The sequence below is a fragment of the Xyrauchen texanus genome, chromosome 25 (assembly GCF_025860055.1).
Source record: "Xyrauchen texanus isolate HMW12.3.18 chromosome 25, RBS_HiC_50CHRs, whole genome shotgun sequence".
NCBI classification, from domain to species: domain Eukaryota; kingdom Metazoa; phylum Chordata; class Actinopteri; order Cypriniformes; family Catostomidae; genus Xyrauchen; species Xyrauchen texanus.
Window position 1 is genome coordinate 5,351,166 of NC_068300.1, and position 18,084 is coordinate 5,369,249.

General features: G+C 41.8%; 3 protein-coding genes across 12 annotated transcripts in view; all 3 read right to left on the minus strand.

The window, feature by feature from the left end:
• The window catches only part of LOC127618560 (zinc finger protein 501-like), a 346,529-nt gene that overhangs the window by 31,372 nt on the left and 297,073 nt on the right, over positions 1–18,084 (minus strand). The window contains exons 1-2 of one of the 9 annotated variants that reach the window (XM_052091080.1): positions 15,646–15,865; positions 15,436–15,526 (exon numbers count right to left, since the gene is read on the minus strand). The exons of 7 other annotated variants lie outside the window; for them this stretch is intronic. In XM_052091080.1, coding sequence (XP_051947040.1) covers positions 15,436–15,526; positions 15,646–15,671 — 117 coding nt within the window. In that variant the 5' untranslated portion in view covers positions 15,672–15,865. Of the gene's footprint in view, positions 1–13,901; positions 13,916–15,435; positions 15,527–15,645; positions 15,866–18,084 lie in introns of those variants that run through there. One more of the 9 variants, XR_007967459.1, reaches the window with a different exon arrangement.
• LOC127618627 (protein krueppel-like) lies at positions 3,570–5,950 on the minus strand. The gene is made up of 2 exons (XM_052091201.1): positions 5,812–5,950; positions 3,570–4,197 (listed from the first exon to the last, which is right to left on the minus strand). Exon 2 carries the CDS (start codon positions 4,190–4,192, stop codon positions 3,743–3,745), a length of 450 nt encoding a protein of 149 aa, XP_051947161.1. The 5' UTR covers positions 4,193–4,197; positions 5,812–5,950; the 3' UTR covers positions 3,570–3,742.
• On the minus strand, positions 5,841–13,446 carry LOC127618595 (uncharacterized). Of its 2 annotated transcripts, XR_007967462.1 has the most exons (4): positions 13,163–13,446; positions 9,431–9,505; positions 7,257–9,342; positions 6,665–6,682 (listed from the first exon to the last, which is right to left on the minus strand). XR_007967462.1 is itself a non-coding variant. In XM_052091156.1 (3 exons), the coding sequence occupies exons 1-3, from the start codon at positions 13,407–13,409 to the stop codon at positions 8,252–8,254; spliced, it is 1,413 nt and encodes a 470-aa protein (XP_051947116.1). In that variant the 5' UTR covers positions 13,410–13,446; the 3' UTR covers positions 5,841–8,251. The 2 variants fall into 2 exon arrangements, 1 of the variants encoding a protein (XP_051947116.1); XM_052091156.1 differs by having other exon boundaries at positions 5,841–9,342.

Sequence of the window (18,084 nt, forward strand, 5' to 3'; positions counted from 1 at the left end):
ATGGTAGCAGTGAGAGCAGACCATGACTCGGGTGGCTGGAGTCTCTGATGATCCTCCGAGCTTTTTTCACACACCGCCTTGTATATATGTCCTGGAGGGAGGGAAGCTCACCTCCGATGATGTTTCTGGCAGTTCGCACCACCCTTTGCAGGGCTTTGCGGTTGTGGGCAATGCTATTGCCGTAGCAGGCAGTGATGCAGCCAGTCAGGATGCTCTCTACAGTGCTGGTGTAGAACCGTGTGAGGATGTGGTGGTTCATTCCAAACTTCCTCAGCCGTCTCAGGAAGAAGAGGCGCTGGTGAGCCTTCTTCACAACGGCCTCAGTGTGGACGGACAATGTGAGTTCTTCAGTGATGTGGACACCGAGGAACTTGAACTCACTCTACCGGTGCTCCATTGATGGTGATGGGACTGTGTTCTCCGTCTTTCCTCCTGAAATCCACCTCAAGCTCCTTGGTTTTACTGACGTTGAGGGAGAGGTTGTGCTCCTGACACCAGCGTGTCAGAGTGTGCACCTCCTTTCTGTAGGCTCTTTTATCATTGTCAGTGATCAGACCTACCACCGTTGTATCGTCAGCAAACTTAATGATGGCATTGGAGCTATGTTTTGCCACACAGTCATGTGTGTACAGTGAATACAGTAGGGGGCTGAGAACACAGCATGCTGCCCATTCTAACCACCTGACGTCTGGCTGACAGGAAATCCAGGATCCAGCTGCACAGCGAGCTGTTTAAGCCCAGAGCCCGGAGTTTCATATCAAGCTTGGAGGGCACTATGGTGTTGAATGCTGAGCTGTAGTCAACAAACAGCATGCTCACATATGTGTTCCTTTTTTCCAGATGGGAGAGAGCAGTGTGTAGTGTAGATGCAATGGCATCATCAGTGGAGCGGTTGTTGCGGTAGGCAAACTGCAATGGGTCCAAAGAGGGGGGCAGAACAGAGCAGATGTAATCTCTGATTAACCTCTCAAAGCATTTGCTGATGATGGGGGTCAGAGCAACAGGACACCAGTCATTTAAGCAAGTGATTGTAGCTTGCTTCGGTACAGGCACAATGGTTGATGTTTTGAAGCATGTGGGGACTACAGACAGGGAGAGGGACAGATTGAAAATGTCCGTAAAAACACCAGTTGGTTCGCGCACACTCTGATGACGCGGCCCGGAATGCCATCTGGACCCGCAGCTTTACGGATGTTCACCCGTCGGAAGGATCGGGTTACATCCACAACAGAGACGGAGAGTGAATCAACCTCTGTAGCGTCAGCCGCGAGTGCTCTCTCCGCGAGGGCGGTGGTGTTGTCCTCGAAACGAGCATAAAATGTATTAAGTTCGTCCAGGAGAGATGCAGCGGTGTTCACAGCAGAGTCTTTATTCCGTTTGTAATCTGTGATGGTATTAATTCCCTGCCACATACTTCTAGAGTCAGTGGTGTTGAACTGATCTTCAAGTTTGTGCCTGTACTGGCGTTTGGCTTCACTGATAGTGTTACGGAGGGCATAACTGGCTTGTTTACGCTCCTCTGTGTTAGAAGAATTAAAAGCGGAGGACCACGCATTGAGTGCCGCGCGAACCTCGCTGTTAACCCATGGTGTCTGGTTGGGGTATATCCGTATTGTTTTGGTCGGAACAACATCCTCTACGCACTTCCTGATGAAACACGTTACGCTGTCAGCATAAACCTCGATGTCGTCATCAGAGGCGGACCGGAACATCTCCCAGTCCGCGTGATCAAAACAGTCTTGTAGCGCAGAGTCTGATTGGTCCGACCAGCACTGGATCGCTCTGAGGGTGGGTACTTCCCGTTTCAGCTTCCGCCTATAAGCGGGCAAAAGCAGAACGGAAGTGTGGTCCGATTTGCCAAATGGGGGGCGGGGGAGGGATTTGTAGCCATCCCGGAAAGGAGAGTAACAATGATCTAAAACCCAGTCCCCTCGTGTGTTGAACTTTATGTGTTGGTGGTATTTTGGAGCGATTGTTTTGAAGTTGGCTTTGTTAAAGTCCCGGGTAACAATGAACGTAGCCTCAGGGTATGCGGTTTCCTGCTCACTTATACACCCATACAGTTCCCTGAGTGCCAGGTCTGTGTCGGCTTGTGGGGGGATGTAAACAGCAGTGATGATGACTGCTGTGAATTCCCTCGGTAGCCAGAATGGTCGACACAGAAGCATGAGATATTCCAGATCAGGAGAGCAGAAAGACTTGATGAAATGTACGTTCCTCTGATCACACCATGATTTGTTGATCATAAAACATACACCACCACCTCTGCTTTTACCGGAGAGGTCTTTCGCTCTGTCCACTCGGTGCACGGAAAAGCCCGTGATTTCGATGGCCGAGTCTGGAATCTCCGCAGCCAGCCAGGTTTCTGTAAGGCAGATAACACAGCAATCTCTCGTCTCTCGTTGGAAAGAGATCCGCGCACTCAGCACGCAGAGCTTGTTGTCCAGAGACTGAACATTTGCCAGTAGTATACTGGGTAGCGGGGATCGATTTGCATGACGTCTTACTCTGATGAGAACGCCGGCTCGTTTTCCTCTTTTCCTTCTACGTTTCCACGGCCGGGCAGCCCAGACAAAGGGCTCCGCCGGCGTGTTTGTAAACAGCAGGTCAGCATTAAGGAATTTGAAGTCCGGTTTTCGATGTGAAATTATAGAACCAATGTCCAAAAGCGTTTGACTGTCGTAAACAATAAGGCAGACAACATCCAAGACAAAAAAACAAAGAACTGTAAACAAAACAAACAATAAACCGCAATGTTGTAACGGAGCTCGCAACACAGCAGCCATACTCGGCGCCATCATGTGTGTCTCTTTAAATGCAAATGAGCTGCTACTCTCCGCCCCCGTCATAGCTCTGGTGAATACAATCAGAGACAATGCTAACTTTTGCTGCATTAGCCGTGGAATCAGCTAACAAGCACTTTCAGAAAGGCAATTTGCAAACATTTACAAAATATAACGTGCGATACATCTTCAGGATATAAAGCTGGAACACAAACAGTTGTTTCTGATCATGCTTGAGAATCAAATTTTTTGAAAATCCTGCTTTATATTGACACTCATTCACAAAGCAGTCCGGTGTAAAATGATTTGCACAAACATACACACATTTTTGTATGTTTTGTGGCATATTTGCTTCAAAAACAAAACTTATCCACTGCGTCTTCAGTGGCTCTTATGTTCACTTTTACAGCCAACAACAGAACACTTATGATGCTTACGAAGCTGAGACATTATTCTTCTCACTTTATCTGCTCCAGCGTGGAAAAAAATGGCAGACTGTGTGTAGATCACTCACGGGTGGATCTATGACAATAGGGTGGAGTCCGTCACCAGTCGTGGGCGGGGCCTGCCCTAAAGTGATGTCACTTTAGAGCAGAAATGAAAAGCGTTCATTTTGACACACATTTTGATTTATAGAAATATAAGAATGAGGAGTGGGTGGACTTTTAACATTGTAGGGGGGTTGTGTGTTGTTTTTTGTTGTAATCAACTTTATGCCACAAATGGAAACAAACAACAACTTCAGCACATTGCTTTTGCAAAGATTCACATTTAGTTGGGTTCTGCTCACATCAGCACCTGATCATCTGGAACACAAGAACAACAATACAGTACATACATAAAATTTATTCAAGACACAAGTTGTACAACATCACACCACCAATACGGGCATGTAGTCTAATGATTGCAGGTGCTGCCATCTTCTGGTGGAGAGTCATCATCACAATAATTAGACAAGACTATCCTACATGAATTCTCTTATGACTTTTTAGGTATTTTAACTGAGTGAAACTCTTTCCACAGTGTGAGCACTTGTAAGGTTTCTCTCCAGTATGAAGTCTCTCGTGTTTTTTCAGGTCTTGTGACTGAATGAAACTCTTTTCACAGTGTGAGCACTTGTAAGGTTTCTCTCCAGTATGAAGTCTCTCGTGTTTTTTCAGGTCTTGTGACTGAGTGAAACTCTTTCCACAGTGTGAGCACTTGTAAGGTTTCTCTCCAGTATGAATTCTCATGTGTATATTAAGATCTTTATTACATGTTAAACTCTTTCCACACTGAGAGCAAGTTAAAGATTTATTGGCTGCTTTTATTTTAGGCTTTGAGTCACTCAAAGATTTTTCTCCAATTTTGAAATCACGAGATTTCTCCTCCACTTCAATCGGTTCTTGACTTTCCTCTTTCACTTCCATCAGCTCTACAATGAACAAAAGTAAATTGACAAAAATCAGTTGAAGAGGGACAAATGTAAAAAAGAAATCACATTGAACCCTAATGCAATTTATGGCAGAACAAAACAAAGGTCAAGTATTAACTGATGTTTTTTTGCTGTGCAAAAGTATGTATTTACTAGGGCTGTCAAATATTTATTAAAATACAAAATGTAATTGGATAAATTACATGCTATGCCAATTAATTCATCAAATTAATAAGATATATAAATAGCGCTTCACTTTTTCCACATTTTGTTATGTTACAGCCTTATTCCAAAATTGATTAAATTCATAATTTTCCTCAAAATTCTACAAACAATACCCCATAATGACAACGTGAAAGTTAATTTGAAATCTTTGCAAATTTATATAATTGTTTTTTTATTTTTAAAAATCACGTTCACAGCCTTTGCTCAATACTTTGTTGAAGCACCTTTGGCTCCAATTACAGCCTCAAGTCTTTTTGTGTATGATGCTACAAGCTTGGCACACCTATTTTTGGGCAGTTTCTCCCATTCTTCTTAGTAGGACCTCTAAAGCTCCATGAGGTTGGATGGGGAGCGTCGGTGCACAGCCATTTTCAGATCTCTCCAGAGATGTTCAATCAGGTTCAAGTCTGGGCTCTAGCTGGGCCACTCAAGGACATTCACACAGTTGTCCCGTAGCCACTCCTTTGTTATCTTGGCTGTGTGCTTAGATGATATTTTCTTCACTGTAGGGATGGTATTGGCCAGGTGATGAGCGGTGCCTGGTTTCCTCCAGACATGACGCTTGCCATTCAGGCCAAAGAGTTCAATCTTGGTTTCATCAGACCAGTGAATTTTGCTCTCTCTACATAGAAACGCTGGAGCTCTGTCAGAGTGACCATCGGTTTCTTGGTCCCCTCCCTGACTAAGGCTCTTCTACCCTGATCGCTCAGTTTGTCCGGGAGACCAGCTCTAGAAATAGTCCTGGTGATTCCAAACTTCTTCCATTTATGGATGGAGGCCACTGTGCTCATTGGGACCTTTAATTCTGCAGACATTTTTCTGTACCCTTCCCCAGATCTGTGCCTCGATATTATCCTGTCTCGGATGTCTACAGACAATTCCCTGGACTTCATGGCTTGGTTTGTGCTCTGACATGCACTGTTAACTGTGGGACCTTATATAGACAGGTGTGTGCCTTTCCAACTCATGTCCAATCAACTGAATTTACCACAGGTGGACTCCAATCAAGTTGTGGAAACATCTCAAGGATGATCAGTGGGAACAGGACGCACCTGAGATCAATTTTGAGTGTCATGGCAAAGGCTGTGAATACTTATGTACATCGTTTTTTATTTTTAATACATTTGCCAAGATTTCAAACAAACTTCTTTCACGTTGTCAATATGGGGTATTGTTTGTAGAATTTTGAGGAAAATAATTAATTTAATCCATTTTGAAATAATGCTGTAACATAGCAAAATGTGGAAAAAGTGAAGCGCTGTGAATACTTTCCAGATGCACTGTATATATATATATATATATACACATCAGCCACAACATTAAAACCACCTGACTAATACTATGCAAGTCCCCCTCATACTGCCAAAACAGCACTAATCCGCATCTCACCACAACAATACAGCGGTTATCGGAGGTACCGTAGACTGTCAGTTCGAACCAGTCTGGCCATTCTATGTTGACCTCTCTCTTCAACCAGGCATTTTCATCCACAGAACTGGCACTCACTGGATCTTTATTGTTTTTGGCACAATTCAGAGTAAATTGTATGTTAAAATCCCATGAGATCAGCAGTTACAGAAATACTCAAACCAGCCCGTCTGGCACCAACCGTACCGAAACCATGACCCTAAAACCATGATGTATGGTTTCTCTCCTGTATGAATTCTCTCATGGTTTTTCAGGACATATGACTGAATAAAACTCCTTTCAAAGAGTGGTGCTGGTGTAGTGGTCTAAGCACATAACTGGTAATCTGGTAATCAGAAGGATGCTGGCTCGAGCCCCACAGCCACCACCATTGTGTCCTTGAGTAAGGCACTTAACTCCAGATTGCTCCAGGGGGGATTGTCCCTGTAATAAGTGCACTGTAAGTCGCTTTGGATAAAAGCGTCTGCCAAATGCATATATGTAAATGTCAAAGTGTGAGCACTTGTATGGTTTCACTCTAGTATGAATCCTCATGTGTACATCAAGGTTTCCTTTAATAGTGAAACACTTTCCACACTGATAACACATGTAAGGTTTCTCTCAGGTGTGAATTCTCATGTGTATATTAAGATCTTTATTACATTTTAAACTCTTTCCACACTGAGAGCAGGTTAAAGATTTCTTGGCTGCTCTCCTTTGAGGTTTTTTTGATGAGAACTTTGTCTGAGTCATTTAAAGATTTTTCTCCAGTTGTGAAATCATGAGGTTTCTCCTCCACTTCAATCGGTTCTTGACTTTCCTCTTTCACTTCCATCAGCTCTACAATGCTGCCCTGCAAAAGCAAAAGACCTTAACTCACTAGTGTGAGAAACTGAGAAAAATGACTTTAAAGTTTCTGTTTTGTCCAGACAAAAGTATTATAGGTAGGACTCCCAAAATTTCACAACTAGTTGCTATACTGAAGAAATGTTTGTATGCAAAAAATCTTGAGCTCAAAATTGACCTTTGACCCTTGTTTGGCAGTTACTGCACTCTGCCTTTGTATCATGTGCCAAAAATCAGGAGTCATGCAAAGGCAAATGGCAGTAACTGACATATAATCAATATTTACTGCTGTTCACCATACTGAGAACTCCATTATAAGAACACCTAACCCAGGTCTAGTCATCATGGTATTTGTTTTAAATTACATAGAAGACCTTTGGTTGTTCCCATTTAGTGCTATAATGATAAGGATAGTGCAGCAACACTAACACAGTTAAACAGTATGACAGATAAGTTACTTTGCAGTACAGTATGAATAAATACTTTCACAATAAAGATAATTTAATTATAATTGAATACAAAGGTATATGTATTTAAATGCAAGATATAGAGTAATAATTAATTAAACATTAGACCAATACATTAGAGACTGCTCATTCCTCATCCTCCATGTTCACAGGCAGCGAGACCCAGAAGGCCATTCTGCTGGAAGGCATAAGAGGACACAGTTTTTAATAATTTCAATCTTCTTGCCCTCTTCAATCCCCCGGTCATGTAACCTGAGGAGAGAGGGTACATTCATGCTGAACTTCTTCTGGAGAAAGTCCAATTCAATGAAGCTTTCATCTGTGTGGGTGAGCTTGTAAAATAAACTCCTCGACCCACGTCGCAGCTGAATTTCAGCCATTTCACTCAACTTTTGGGCCGTCTTGACCTTCGTGGTGGAATGGCCATCCCTCCAATTCAGTACATTGGCATTTTTCATGTGTAAAGCCTCCACTTTTCTGGAGTTGGAAGTGGCCACTACACTAAAAAAGTCCTCATAGTCATAGACAGCACCGCCAGGCCTCCTCTTCATCTCCAGCTCTACACCATGGTGAAAACTGTCGGCGCTCAGGTGTGTCCCTTCTCAATGTACTTCAATGTGATATCCTCACTTTCTGAGGTGGCAGCATTGATGGTGCAGACTAACGTACTCAACAGACACCAGTTCTTGTTCTGGGATGCACAATTGTCCACCCAGTAGATGCTGTGTCTGACATCTCGCTCTTTCTCCAATGCCATCACATAAGCTGATGCTATTTCTTGAGCACTTCTGCCCGCCATGCCCTCATGCCAGACCACAGAGATGGTGTGTTTTTTATTCACTTTCTTCCCCACTGAGGCAAAGGTCTCATGGTATGCCACTATACGCCGGGTGAAGATGGCAGTTTTAACTCCAGGCATGCGTGGCAACATAATAACCTTCTTGAGGTCCACACTCCTCACTGATGTGTCTCACTGCCAGTCCTTCTCTGCATCAGCCTGATATGCGAGTCTGCACTGCAAAGCAGAATTTTTATGTTTGCGCCAGCGCTCATATTCCAAGCAGTCCATGACATCGTCATCACAGGCATGTTCATGCAGCAAGCACTCCTCACATTCCTCCTCTCCAAGCTTTGTGAAGCTGATGCCGCACTGCTTTGCGATATGTTTCGTAGGAGCACCTGTTGCCCTTTTCCAGCCAGTCTGCATACATCAGTTTGATGCTAATGTAACTAGGGAGATAGCGGCGATGGGGAGCATGTTCCCTCCGATAATGACTGGCGGAAGGGTGAAAAGACTCAATGTGATCCAACAATGGCTGCAGGTCCAGTTTGTTGCCCGGTGTGTGTCTCCCTCTTTGATCCTTTGGGATCTCCTCATTTCCCATTTCCCTTCTCATCACCGACAGGACCAGGCTGTCATTTGTTGGGTGGTACCCCAAAGTGGCCAAAAAGAAATTCTTGCAGACCTGCTGTGGAACCTGATCCTCATTTTTAAGCCTGTAAACAAAAGACCTGCTGCGCCGACTCGTTCCTTTGGGGACAAACAATCTTGCCGTTGGTAGCTGGGTTATGTTACAGAACATAAATGCACGTTTTTCGGTGTAGTCCATGTTCCAGTACATGACCCAAATCTTCTTTCGCCATTCCTCACTAAATTTCTCTGAACATTTTCTCCTGCATTTCTGGCCACATGGTTCCCTCATCGGAGGGGCCGAGGTAGACAGGGCTCCATTGGTGTTGGAGGCAGGCAGACAGGCAGGCGGAGAGGCTGGGAGGAGGGCTCCGGTGGAGTTGGAGGCAGGCAGAGTGGCTGGGAGGAGGGCTCCAGTGGTGTTGGAGGCAGGCAGAGAGGCTGGGAGGAGGGCTCCGGTGGAGTTGGAGGCAGGCAGAGTGGCAGGCAGAGTGGCTGGGAGGAGGGCTCCGGTGGTGTTGGAGGCAGGCAGAGTGGCTGGGAGGAGGGCTCCAGTGGTGTTGGAGGCAGGCAGAGTGGCTGGGAGGAGGGCTCCAGTGGTGTTGGATGCAGGCAGAGTGGCTGTGTCTGGACTACTGGAGAAATCCAAAAGCGCATTTAAAGAGGTATCAGGGGTGCTGTTAAACAAGTCCTCTGAACCAAATTGCGGGAAACTGATGTCCAGACAGCTATCCAGGATTGCCCATGTTTTCGTATCATCTTCTCGAACACAGTAATCCTTAAAAGAGTCTGAAATGAAAATTATAATTAGAGACATGGAAATCTCGAAAATATGAATATAAGACATTATGACATTAATTTGAATGACTAGGCATACCATTGTCCAGAATTATCTTTTTTGTTGTGTTTGGTGCTTCTGGACCACATTGAATAGGCTTGTCCCTACAAGGTTCTGAAATTATATGAAAAAAAGGAGATGATTAATACTGGTATACTAGTCCTTCTATTAATAACAACAATTGCCATGATCCAGAGGGGCGCACAGTCTCCAAATAGCCAATTCAAGTGGTAGTGACGACCCCCTGTGGCTCATGGACTATATGCCATCTAATGCACGGATGGCAGAAGTCACGTTCATTTATATTTCAATTTCTTAGTTGCCCAACACAACACATTTTATATTTTGCATATAGGGACCTAACAAATCCCCAAAACAAAAACATACCCTCCATACTGGAGAAAAAAAAATGCCCATGTTTACAAACAACCTATCTGTGAAAAGAGCAGCACCTTGTGACCAAGCTGGTCAATCAAATTTAACCCTTTAATTGTCAACGTCCCATATTTAGAAAAATAATGTCTTAGTAAAAATCTAAAGTAATATTGAAAAACTATATATCATGTGAAAGCTTACGATCTCTAGTTTGAATATTTGGTGGATGTTTTTAAAAAAAAAAAATTACAGAGGAGCAGTAATTTATCAATTTGCAACAAGAATATTTAATATTCATTAGGTGTGTTTAGGCCTTTATTTTGAAATAGCAATAAACGTGAAAAATCATGAAAGATTGGTAGAAACCTGTTTTTTTGTATGTCAAGAGTTCAAAAACACCAATTAAATTTTATAAAAAAGTCAGATTCTTTATATATATATATATATATATATATAAACAAAAATATTATGGATTCTCGATTTGTGATGCGGCTGCAAGCTATAAAGTTTATTAGAGGTTGAATTCAAATCAAATACTGCCAAACCACCCATACTACTTCTGAATAGGATGTCTACTTCATAAATTGAATGAAAATTATGGAAATACATGGTTCAGATCACTCAAAACATACATGAAAATGGAGGCGCCCTTATATGGTCAGTAAGGAAGCGGCTGTCCATCTAGTAAAAAGCTTTTTACTGCGCCCAAATAAAATCTTACTGAAAGCTCATTTTTTGAGATATCAACCTAAAATTTGGAACACAACTTGTCCATAGGTATATATGACAAAGCATTCTTGAAATACAACCATTTAAGTTTGGATAGTGATTTTCATGTCTATGCGAAAAAAGGGGGAGGGGTGACAGTTAAAGGGTTAAGGGCCACCAAACTGCTCAAGATGCTCAGTCAACGAACTCGACTTGGATTACTACTTTTTAATTCTGAGATAATATAGACAGAGTATACTGAAAAAAAAGTTGGAATTACTATTTAGGTTAGCCTACATTGTACGGACGTTAGCGATAACCAGCTGTAAAATCTGATGTGGACACCTGCAAGAAGGAAATATGGCTCAAACACGTATGGATTGTTGTGGATACAGCAGATGACGTGCATTGCTATGGATTATATCTTCTATGGATTATATCGGATTGCATGGAAAGGTAGGATGCCTCTGTATTTAATATTTGGTTTTTGGCATCTGATGTGAGGCGAGTGTCAGCGTCAACGTTAGCGCTAATTTACGTGACACAGATTCAATTTAGCTAGCTCCGGGCTGTCACTGACAGATCCGAACCATCGCCTTGAACGAAAATAACAACATTTATGACAACCCTTCACCTTGCTTTGTTTCTGATTGCATACTTGGAGCAGTTTGTCTGGCCAGCTAACTTAAGTGGTGGTATGTTGTTCTCACAAGCTAGCTGAATTAAGCAGAATACAATCGAAAATATATAATGTTTTAATCGAATTCATAATCTTTTTGGTATGTTCTTACCTTGCTCTTGATGTCTGCGTTTCAAGGCCATCTCCAAAATTTTTCCACGAGAGTAATGGGCCATTAAGCTATCACAGAGTAATAATACAAACAAGCAGTCGGCAGTCTACACTTTATTTCAAAGATGTGTCGTGTGTATGTTACGCGGTTTGGTGACAATAAAAGAGCGGTAATCTTTGACAGTATGACAAAGCCAGAGTACAGTAACATCACAGCGGCACCGTAACATCTCTCTTGATGCCAGGCGAAACAAAGTCAGATCACCTTAACTCAACTTCAGCGTGCCGCAACAAAGGCCAAGAGCCGTAACAACTGTTGCGGCGTTCTGCTGCGGTTTCTCGTATGGTTTTGGAAGTTACGGTTGTCATAGCCCATTCATTTCTCGTTAAAACAATCAAATTGACTCACGATATTTATTCACACGATAAAGGAGTTCTAGAATACCCCAAAAATAACTCATTTTTGACCAAACATGATGTTACGGCGTTTTGCCTTTGTAGGGCAGAACAGGAATAGTAGAATAAGTTTCCACTGTTAAGCTGATGATACCACATATTATATTTTTTTCAAAACCTGATGAAATTTCACAATTCTCCAAATTAGCAGTGTATCATCGAAATAGAAGACAGGATGGCCAGACATTTCCGTCTACTCAATTTCCGACAAAATCCTCTAAAAACAAGCCACTAAAATATAATTTGACTCAATGAATGTACTGTTACATCGTGTTCAACAGCGAAGAACTTCTGTGTTATATTTGATACCAATCTGTCCTTTGAAAATCAAATTACTAATGTTTGTAGAACAGCATTCTTCCACCTAAGAAATATTGCTAAATTAAGGCACATGATCTCTGTTGCTGATGCCGAAAAACTAATTAATGCGTTCATGACCTCAAGATTAGATTATTGTAATGCATTACTGGGAGGATGTCCAGCAAGTTCAATAAATAAACTTCAATTGGTTCAGAATGCAGCAGCCAGAGTGCTGAGGAGAACCAAGAAATATGATCATATTAGCCCCATTTTATCATCATTACATTGGCTACCTGTAAAATTTCGCATTAATTAAAGAATTCTGTTAACTACGTACAAAGCTTTGAATGGTCTAGCTCCACAGTATTAAGTGACCTACCATACTATATTCCATCACGTTCATTATGATCACAAAATTCTGGCCTGTTAATAGTTCCTAGAATATCAAAATCCACAAAAGGAGGAAGATCCTTCTCATATTTGGCTCCTAAACTATGGAATAGTCTCCATAACACAGTTTGAGATGCAGACACACTCCCTCAGTTTAAGTCTAGACTAAAGACTCATCTATTTAGCCAGGCATACACCTAATTTATCCTCCAACCCACAATTAGGTTGCTTTAGATAGGTCTGCAGAAACCAGAAACATTTATCATGATCCATAACTGTGCAATAAATTGAATGGCATCTATGCTAACATTATTTTATTTGTTTCCCTGTCTCAACCTCGGGATTCCTATCCTGATGTCACCAGAACCGGCTGGATCCAGCTCCATTCCTGCTTGGTGTTGGACTCCACTGCTACATGTCTCTGAGTGATGACAACTAATAGCAGCCGGTGTCAGACCAACATAACTTCAGTCTATTACGATGGACTTTAATTGAACTGATGCCAACTCCAACCATAAGACATGGGATACTTCATATGCCATTTCCTGAACCTTAGATTTCCAACAAAAATCTATGCATCACCGGTATAACTTTATTTTTCTATTTTATGGTTGACATTTCTTTGAAATTGCAAAAAATAAAAAAACATTTGAGAACATTTTAATGTGACTTTTGAGTGATGTAGCCGTCTTTCTTGAAACAGATTCTGACATGACGGTCAATTGTCATAAACATTACATGAAGGAACATACCTGAAGAAATAAAAACATCATCTCTCTGTTGTTCCTCTGCTGTGGTTTCTTCTTTTATCTCCAGCTTCACTTCATTCTTCACTGGTATCTGCAGCATCTGCTGTTCTGCAGCGTTACAGACAGAATTCAGACAGTCTGTGGAGGTTTGATCATCATCATCATCTTCTTCTCTCTGTTGTTCCTCTGCTGTGTTTTCTTCTTTTATCTCCTCCAGCTTCACTTCATTCTTCGCTGGTATCTGCAACATTTGATGTTCTCCAGCATTACAGACAGAAGTCAGAGACTCTGTGGAGGTTTGATCACCCTGATTACCGTCAGTAGAACAGAGTAAAGTGAGCTGTGAGTCCTGTGTGTCTCTGGATCTCTGTTCAGAGAGTTTGTCCAGCAGTCGCTGTGGTGTGGACTGATCTCTGCTGCTCCACACTGAATCCTGACATTCTGTGGAGGTCCCATCAGTCACACACACTGAAGATTGACAGGAAACCTTTTCCAGCTCCTAACAAACACAACACAATCACATCTGTACTGTTCATCATATCACATCATTTGAAAGCTTACAATCTCAACTTAAGGATGAAATGAATGTTTAACCTGTAACCTGTCGTCTCTCTCCATCAGTTTTGTCTTCAGTGACATCACCTCTTTCTTCAGCTGAGAGATTTCTGTGATGAAATCATCAATATCCAGCATGGACAGATCAGTTCCTACTGATTTACAGCAGATCACATCCACCTGCTCTCTCATGATGAACATCTGAACACAAAAACATCATCATTATAATAAACTGACATTCATCAGACTCAAAAAGATTTTTAAATGATTATACACAAGAACAGCTCTGTAAAATAACTGTTTCTGGGATGGTATCAAAATAATTGTATGCTTTTTGTTTAGTTTCATTTTCATGACAGCCAAATTATCGTTGGATATTACCCAAAAGCAAACTTTTTTCAACATATAATCACCTTAATTTAACTCATTTACAATCAGTTGATGGATTCAACAAGCTGATTTATCAGAAATTAAACATGATATTCAGATTTTCTTGTTTCTCCTTCAAGTCTATATCACACAGCTAAAGATCAGCGGGTGAGCGGCGCCTCATTGCGCCATCTGACATGGGCACAAAATCACTTTCCTGGACCTTCACTTCAACTGTCGCTTGATGGTGGAACGACCCGCCAAACCCCACCTGAGCAGCTGATTCTTTAGCCACCTTCAAGAAACATCTAAAGATGCATCTCTTTCACGAGCACTTCACCCAATCCTACTAATGCAAAAACTTTCTTCTTTTGATTATTATTTATATATACAGGACTGTTTGTGAGAATATGAGGACCCAAGCCAAATCCTACTTTTTTGACCCAGAAAAACCCTGAAATTAACCTAAAAAAAGGATACACACAACATATTTTTTTAATTTAATTTCTTAAAAGGGACAATACATATTAATGAACATTTTCACAAATGTAAATATGTCAGATTATAGCCTTAGGCTAATTTCCATCTGCAGACCCTCTCTCACCTTAACATGACAGCCGCATTTAAATGCCGAATTTAAATGAATAGTTCACCCAAAAATGAAAATTTGATGATAATTTACTCATCCCCCGGCAATCAAAGCAGTATCAGAGTTTCTTTCTTCATCAAAACATAATATAAGATTTAAGGATTTCATTTCAGGCCTTCTTCTTTAAACAATGCAAGTGAAAGTACTCCATTTCACAGTCCAAAATGTGTATTTAAGGTGCATCAAAATAATCCACACGACTCCAGTCGACAAATAAAGTTCTTCTGAACCCAAACAATAGATCATTTTTAGAAACAAAACAATACTTATATACTTTTTAACAACAAATGTTCACAGTTATTATGTTTTTAAAAAATGTGTCCTCTCTGACAAAACCATTGGGGAAAAAATACATTAATTCTTCTCAGATTTTCCTCTTTAGGCAGGTGAAAGTGAACATTTACAATGACAGTAAAACATGATTTTAAATTGTCATGGCTCATGTAAAAAAAAACACATTATACTTGTTGAACACACATTATAGTTTTGACATTTCAAACTTTACGCAGATGATAACAAAAAGCAGCAGTGATCACAAAGTGCACGACATCATCTTTATAACCTGATATGTGATTGTATTTCAGCAAAACTACAATGACAACATTGTCAAATTATCTTTCTTCATAAGGATGCCATACACAATACCCAGAAGAATGTTTGATTATATTTTTTTATTCAAGTAAAATTATGACATTGTACTCACTGTTTTGGGAGAAACTGATGAAAGAGTCGAAACAGTTGGTGGCCTTATGAATCCATGCACCAAAGGTGTGGATGTTGCAGTGTTTTCGTAACTTTGAAAACAAAATAACAGTTTAATTTTACACCGCAGCTGCTGTTAGCTACATGAGCTAAATACTAAATTACATTAACACCAACATATACATATAAACAAATCAAACTATGTATTTACCTGTCCAAAAGAAAAACAGCAAGCATGGCGTCATTTTTCAGACACTTTGAGTCCCGCAGTTTCCTCCAGCGTGGAAAAGCAACGTCAATGTTAATTCTGCTTTTAGCGCGCTTTTGATCCAGACGTTTTTTCGTTGTAGAAGTTTCTAACACACTCTTTCTTTTGTTTCGTTTTACTGGTGGTTCAGGAGGAACATTAGCTAGCTGCGGTTCGCCTTCCATTTTCGCGCGCGCTCTGATGACGTGTGAATATCTGCGCGAACAAGTTGCGCGGCGGTATGCAAATATAGATTGACAGACAGGAAGGACATCCTATCATTACATTCGGAGCGAATGCAATGATTGGTCGTTCATTTTTTTAGTCTATATATATATTACATTTAGACCACTTATTGATTGTTATCAGGATGTGAAGAGACTTTAAACCAGTATAACAAAAATGTTTCTGGAAAAGACTGAACACCCTAACTTTAAAGGAGGAAGTCTGAAATGAAATCCTAAAAATCTTAAATTCTGTTTTGAAAGAAACTCTTTTCATCTTCTCTAAAATTATTTTCTGTAATTGTTTTACGTTCCGCCCGCAATGAATTGACCATGATTTTACTACAGTAACCATATATTAACCATGATATTTAAAATGACACCATAGGGTCTGCAATAATACAGGAAAATGAAAACTGTGCTAATAAAAATAATAATTTTGTGGTTATTAAGGTTTTACTGCAAATACCATAACTATAGTTACTGTGGTAGTTTAACTATGATATTTATAGTAAAACAATAGTAACCACATGATTTACCATGGTTAATCTATAGTAAAAAAAACACTGTAGACAAATCATACTGTAGTAAAAACATGTTTTTTTTTTGGTCTGAAACATGGCTTTATTAAAGTAATTTTGTAGGATGTAGGAATCATAGTTTTGGTGGAAACAATGGTTTTACTATAGTAAATATGACTAAGGTTTGTTTTATTTTTTTGGTGAAAACGTCTAGGTTACGAATGTAACCTCCGTTCCTCGATGGAGGGAACGAGACGTTGTGTCTGAGAAGCGACACTAGAGGTCTCTCTTGAGCCACCGAATATACCTCTGATCTATGAAAAAAAGCCAATGAGAAGTTGGCAGTCAGTATTTGCATACCCCACCCACGGACATACGGGTACAAATGCGAGGCAAATACTAGAGTTCATTCAGGATTTTTCTGAGGATTCGGAAATGGTCCGGCCACTACAGCGGCTCGGCTCAGCGATGTGGACGGGAAGGACACATCGTCTCGTTCCCTCCATCGGGGAACGGAGGTTACATTCGTAACCTAGACGTTCCCCTTCTGTCGCTCTCTCCACGTTGTGTCGGAGAAGCGACACTAGGGGTCCAATTTAAATTACGCCATGCGCTGAGCCATGTACGTGGTCTGACACAGGAGCGGGCAGGTGTTTTTTACGTGCCAGACGACCAGCTGTATCAGACTACATGTACCCTTCCCCAATGCCCCACAAAAGTAGTTGGAATCCTTTTGGTTACCCTGAAAGGGGAACAAGGTGACGCTTGCCAACCGGGAACGGGCCAAGCCTGGCTGGGACTCTTTTCTCTCTATGTTTCTCGCATAGAGCAATAGACAGCTGGGGCCCTTAAACGCACTGAGGGAAGGGGGTCTTACCCAATTTCCTATTCTTTCAGGGGGAAAAGACCCTGCGGAGACCACCCCTACCCAGCTGGGGAGGTAAGGTGGTGAATACATCACATGTGTTTTTAGGCAACACGTGGAAGTGGCGCGGTGGTAGATCCAGCCTCAGCGAGGGGGAGTTGCTACACACGGCGACCGATGGGCAGCCGAAACGTACCCAAGGAAAACGCGGGTCCGCTCGTAAGGGGACCGTATCGTGGAAAATACACACAGGGGGAGTCCGCATAGGAGTCCTCACCCTGTGGAGCACCTATTCCAGTACAGGGTAGATATGAGTACGCGCAGTGGATTGTTTTGGCAAGTTCCTCCGCCGAACTGAGGACCCAAGAGGGCTAGGGAGGAATCGACCAGGGATTCGGGTTGAGTAGAATCTACTGGGAAAAAAGACGCAGTTTTACCTCAAGCGAGGGAAAGGGTGCTATATGCAATCGATTCACCCGGTCAGCCCATCAGCGTGTTACCGAGTTCTACTGGATCAGACCTGAGAAAATACGGGATGAAACTCACTCAACCCTGAGATTATAGTATCTCGTAAAGGTGTTGGGTGTCGCCCAACCCGCTGCTCTACAAATGTCTGCCAGGGAGGTACCCCTGGCCAGTGCCCACGAGGACGCAACACTCCTTGTCGAGTGAGCTCGGACCTGCAAGGGGGCACGGCCTGAGTGTGATAAGCCAATGAAATGGCATCTACTACCCAGTGGGAAAGCCTCTGTTTGAAGACAGCGTTTCCTTTACGCTGTCCCCCAAAGCATAC

Excerpts from the sequence above, each read along its gene's own strand:
- LOC127618627 (XM_052091201.1), bottom strand. The coding sequence starts at position 4,192 with ATGGAAGTGAAAGAGGAAAGTCAAGAACCGATTGAAGTGGAGGAGAAA.
- LOC127618595 (XM_052091156.1), bottom strand. The coding sequence starts at position 13,409 with ATGTTGCAGATACCAGCGAAGAATGAAGTGAAGCTGGAGGAGATAAAA. Across the intron at positions 9,506-13,162 it reads TGATGTTTTTATTTCTTCAG|AACCTTGTAGGGACAAGCCT; the intron begins GTATGTTCCTTC and ends ATATAATTTCAG. Across the intron at positions 9,343-9,430 it reads AAAGATAATTCTGGACAATG|ACTCTTTTAAGGATTACTGT; the intron begins GTATGCCTAGTC and ends TTTTCATTTCAG.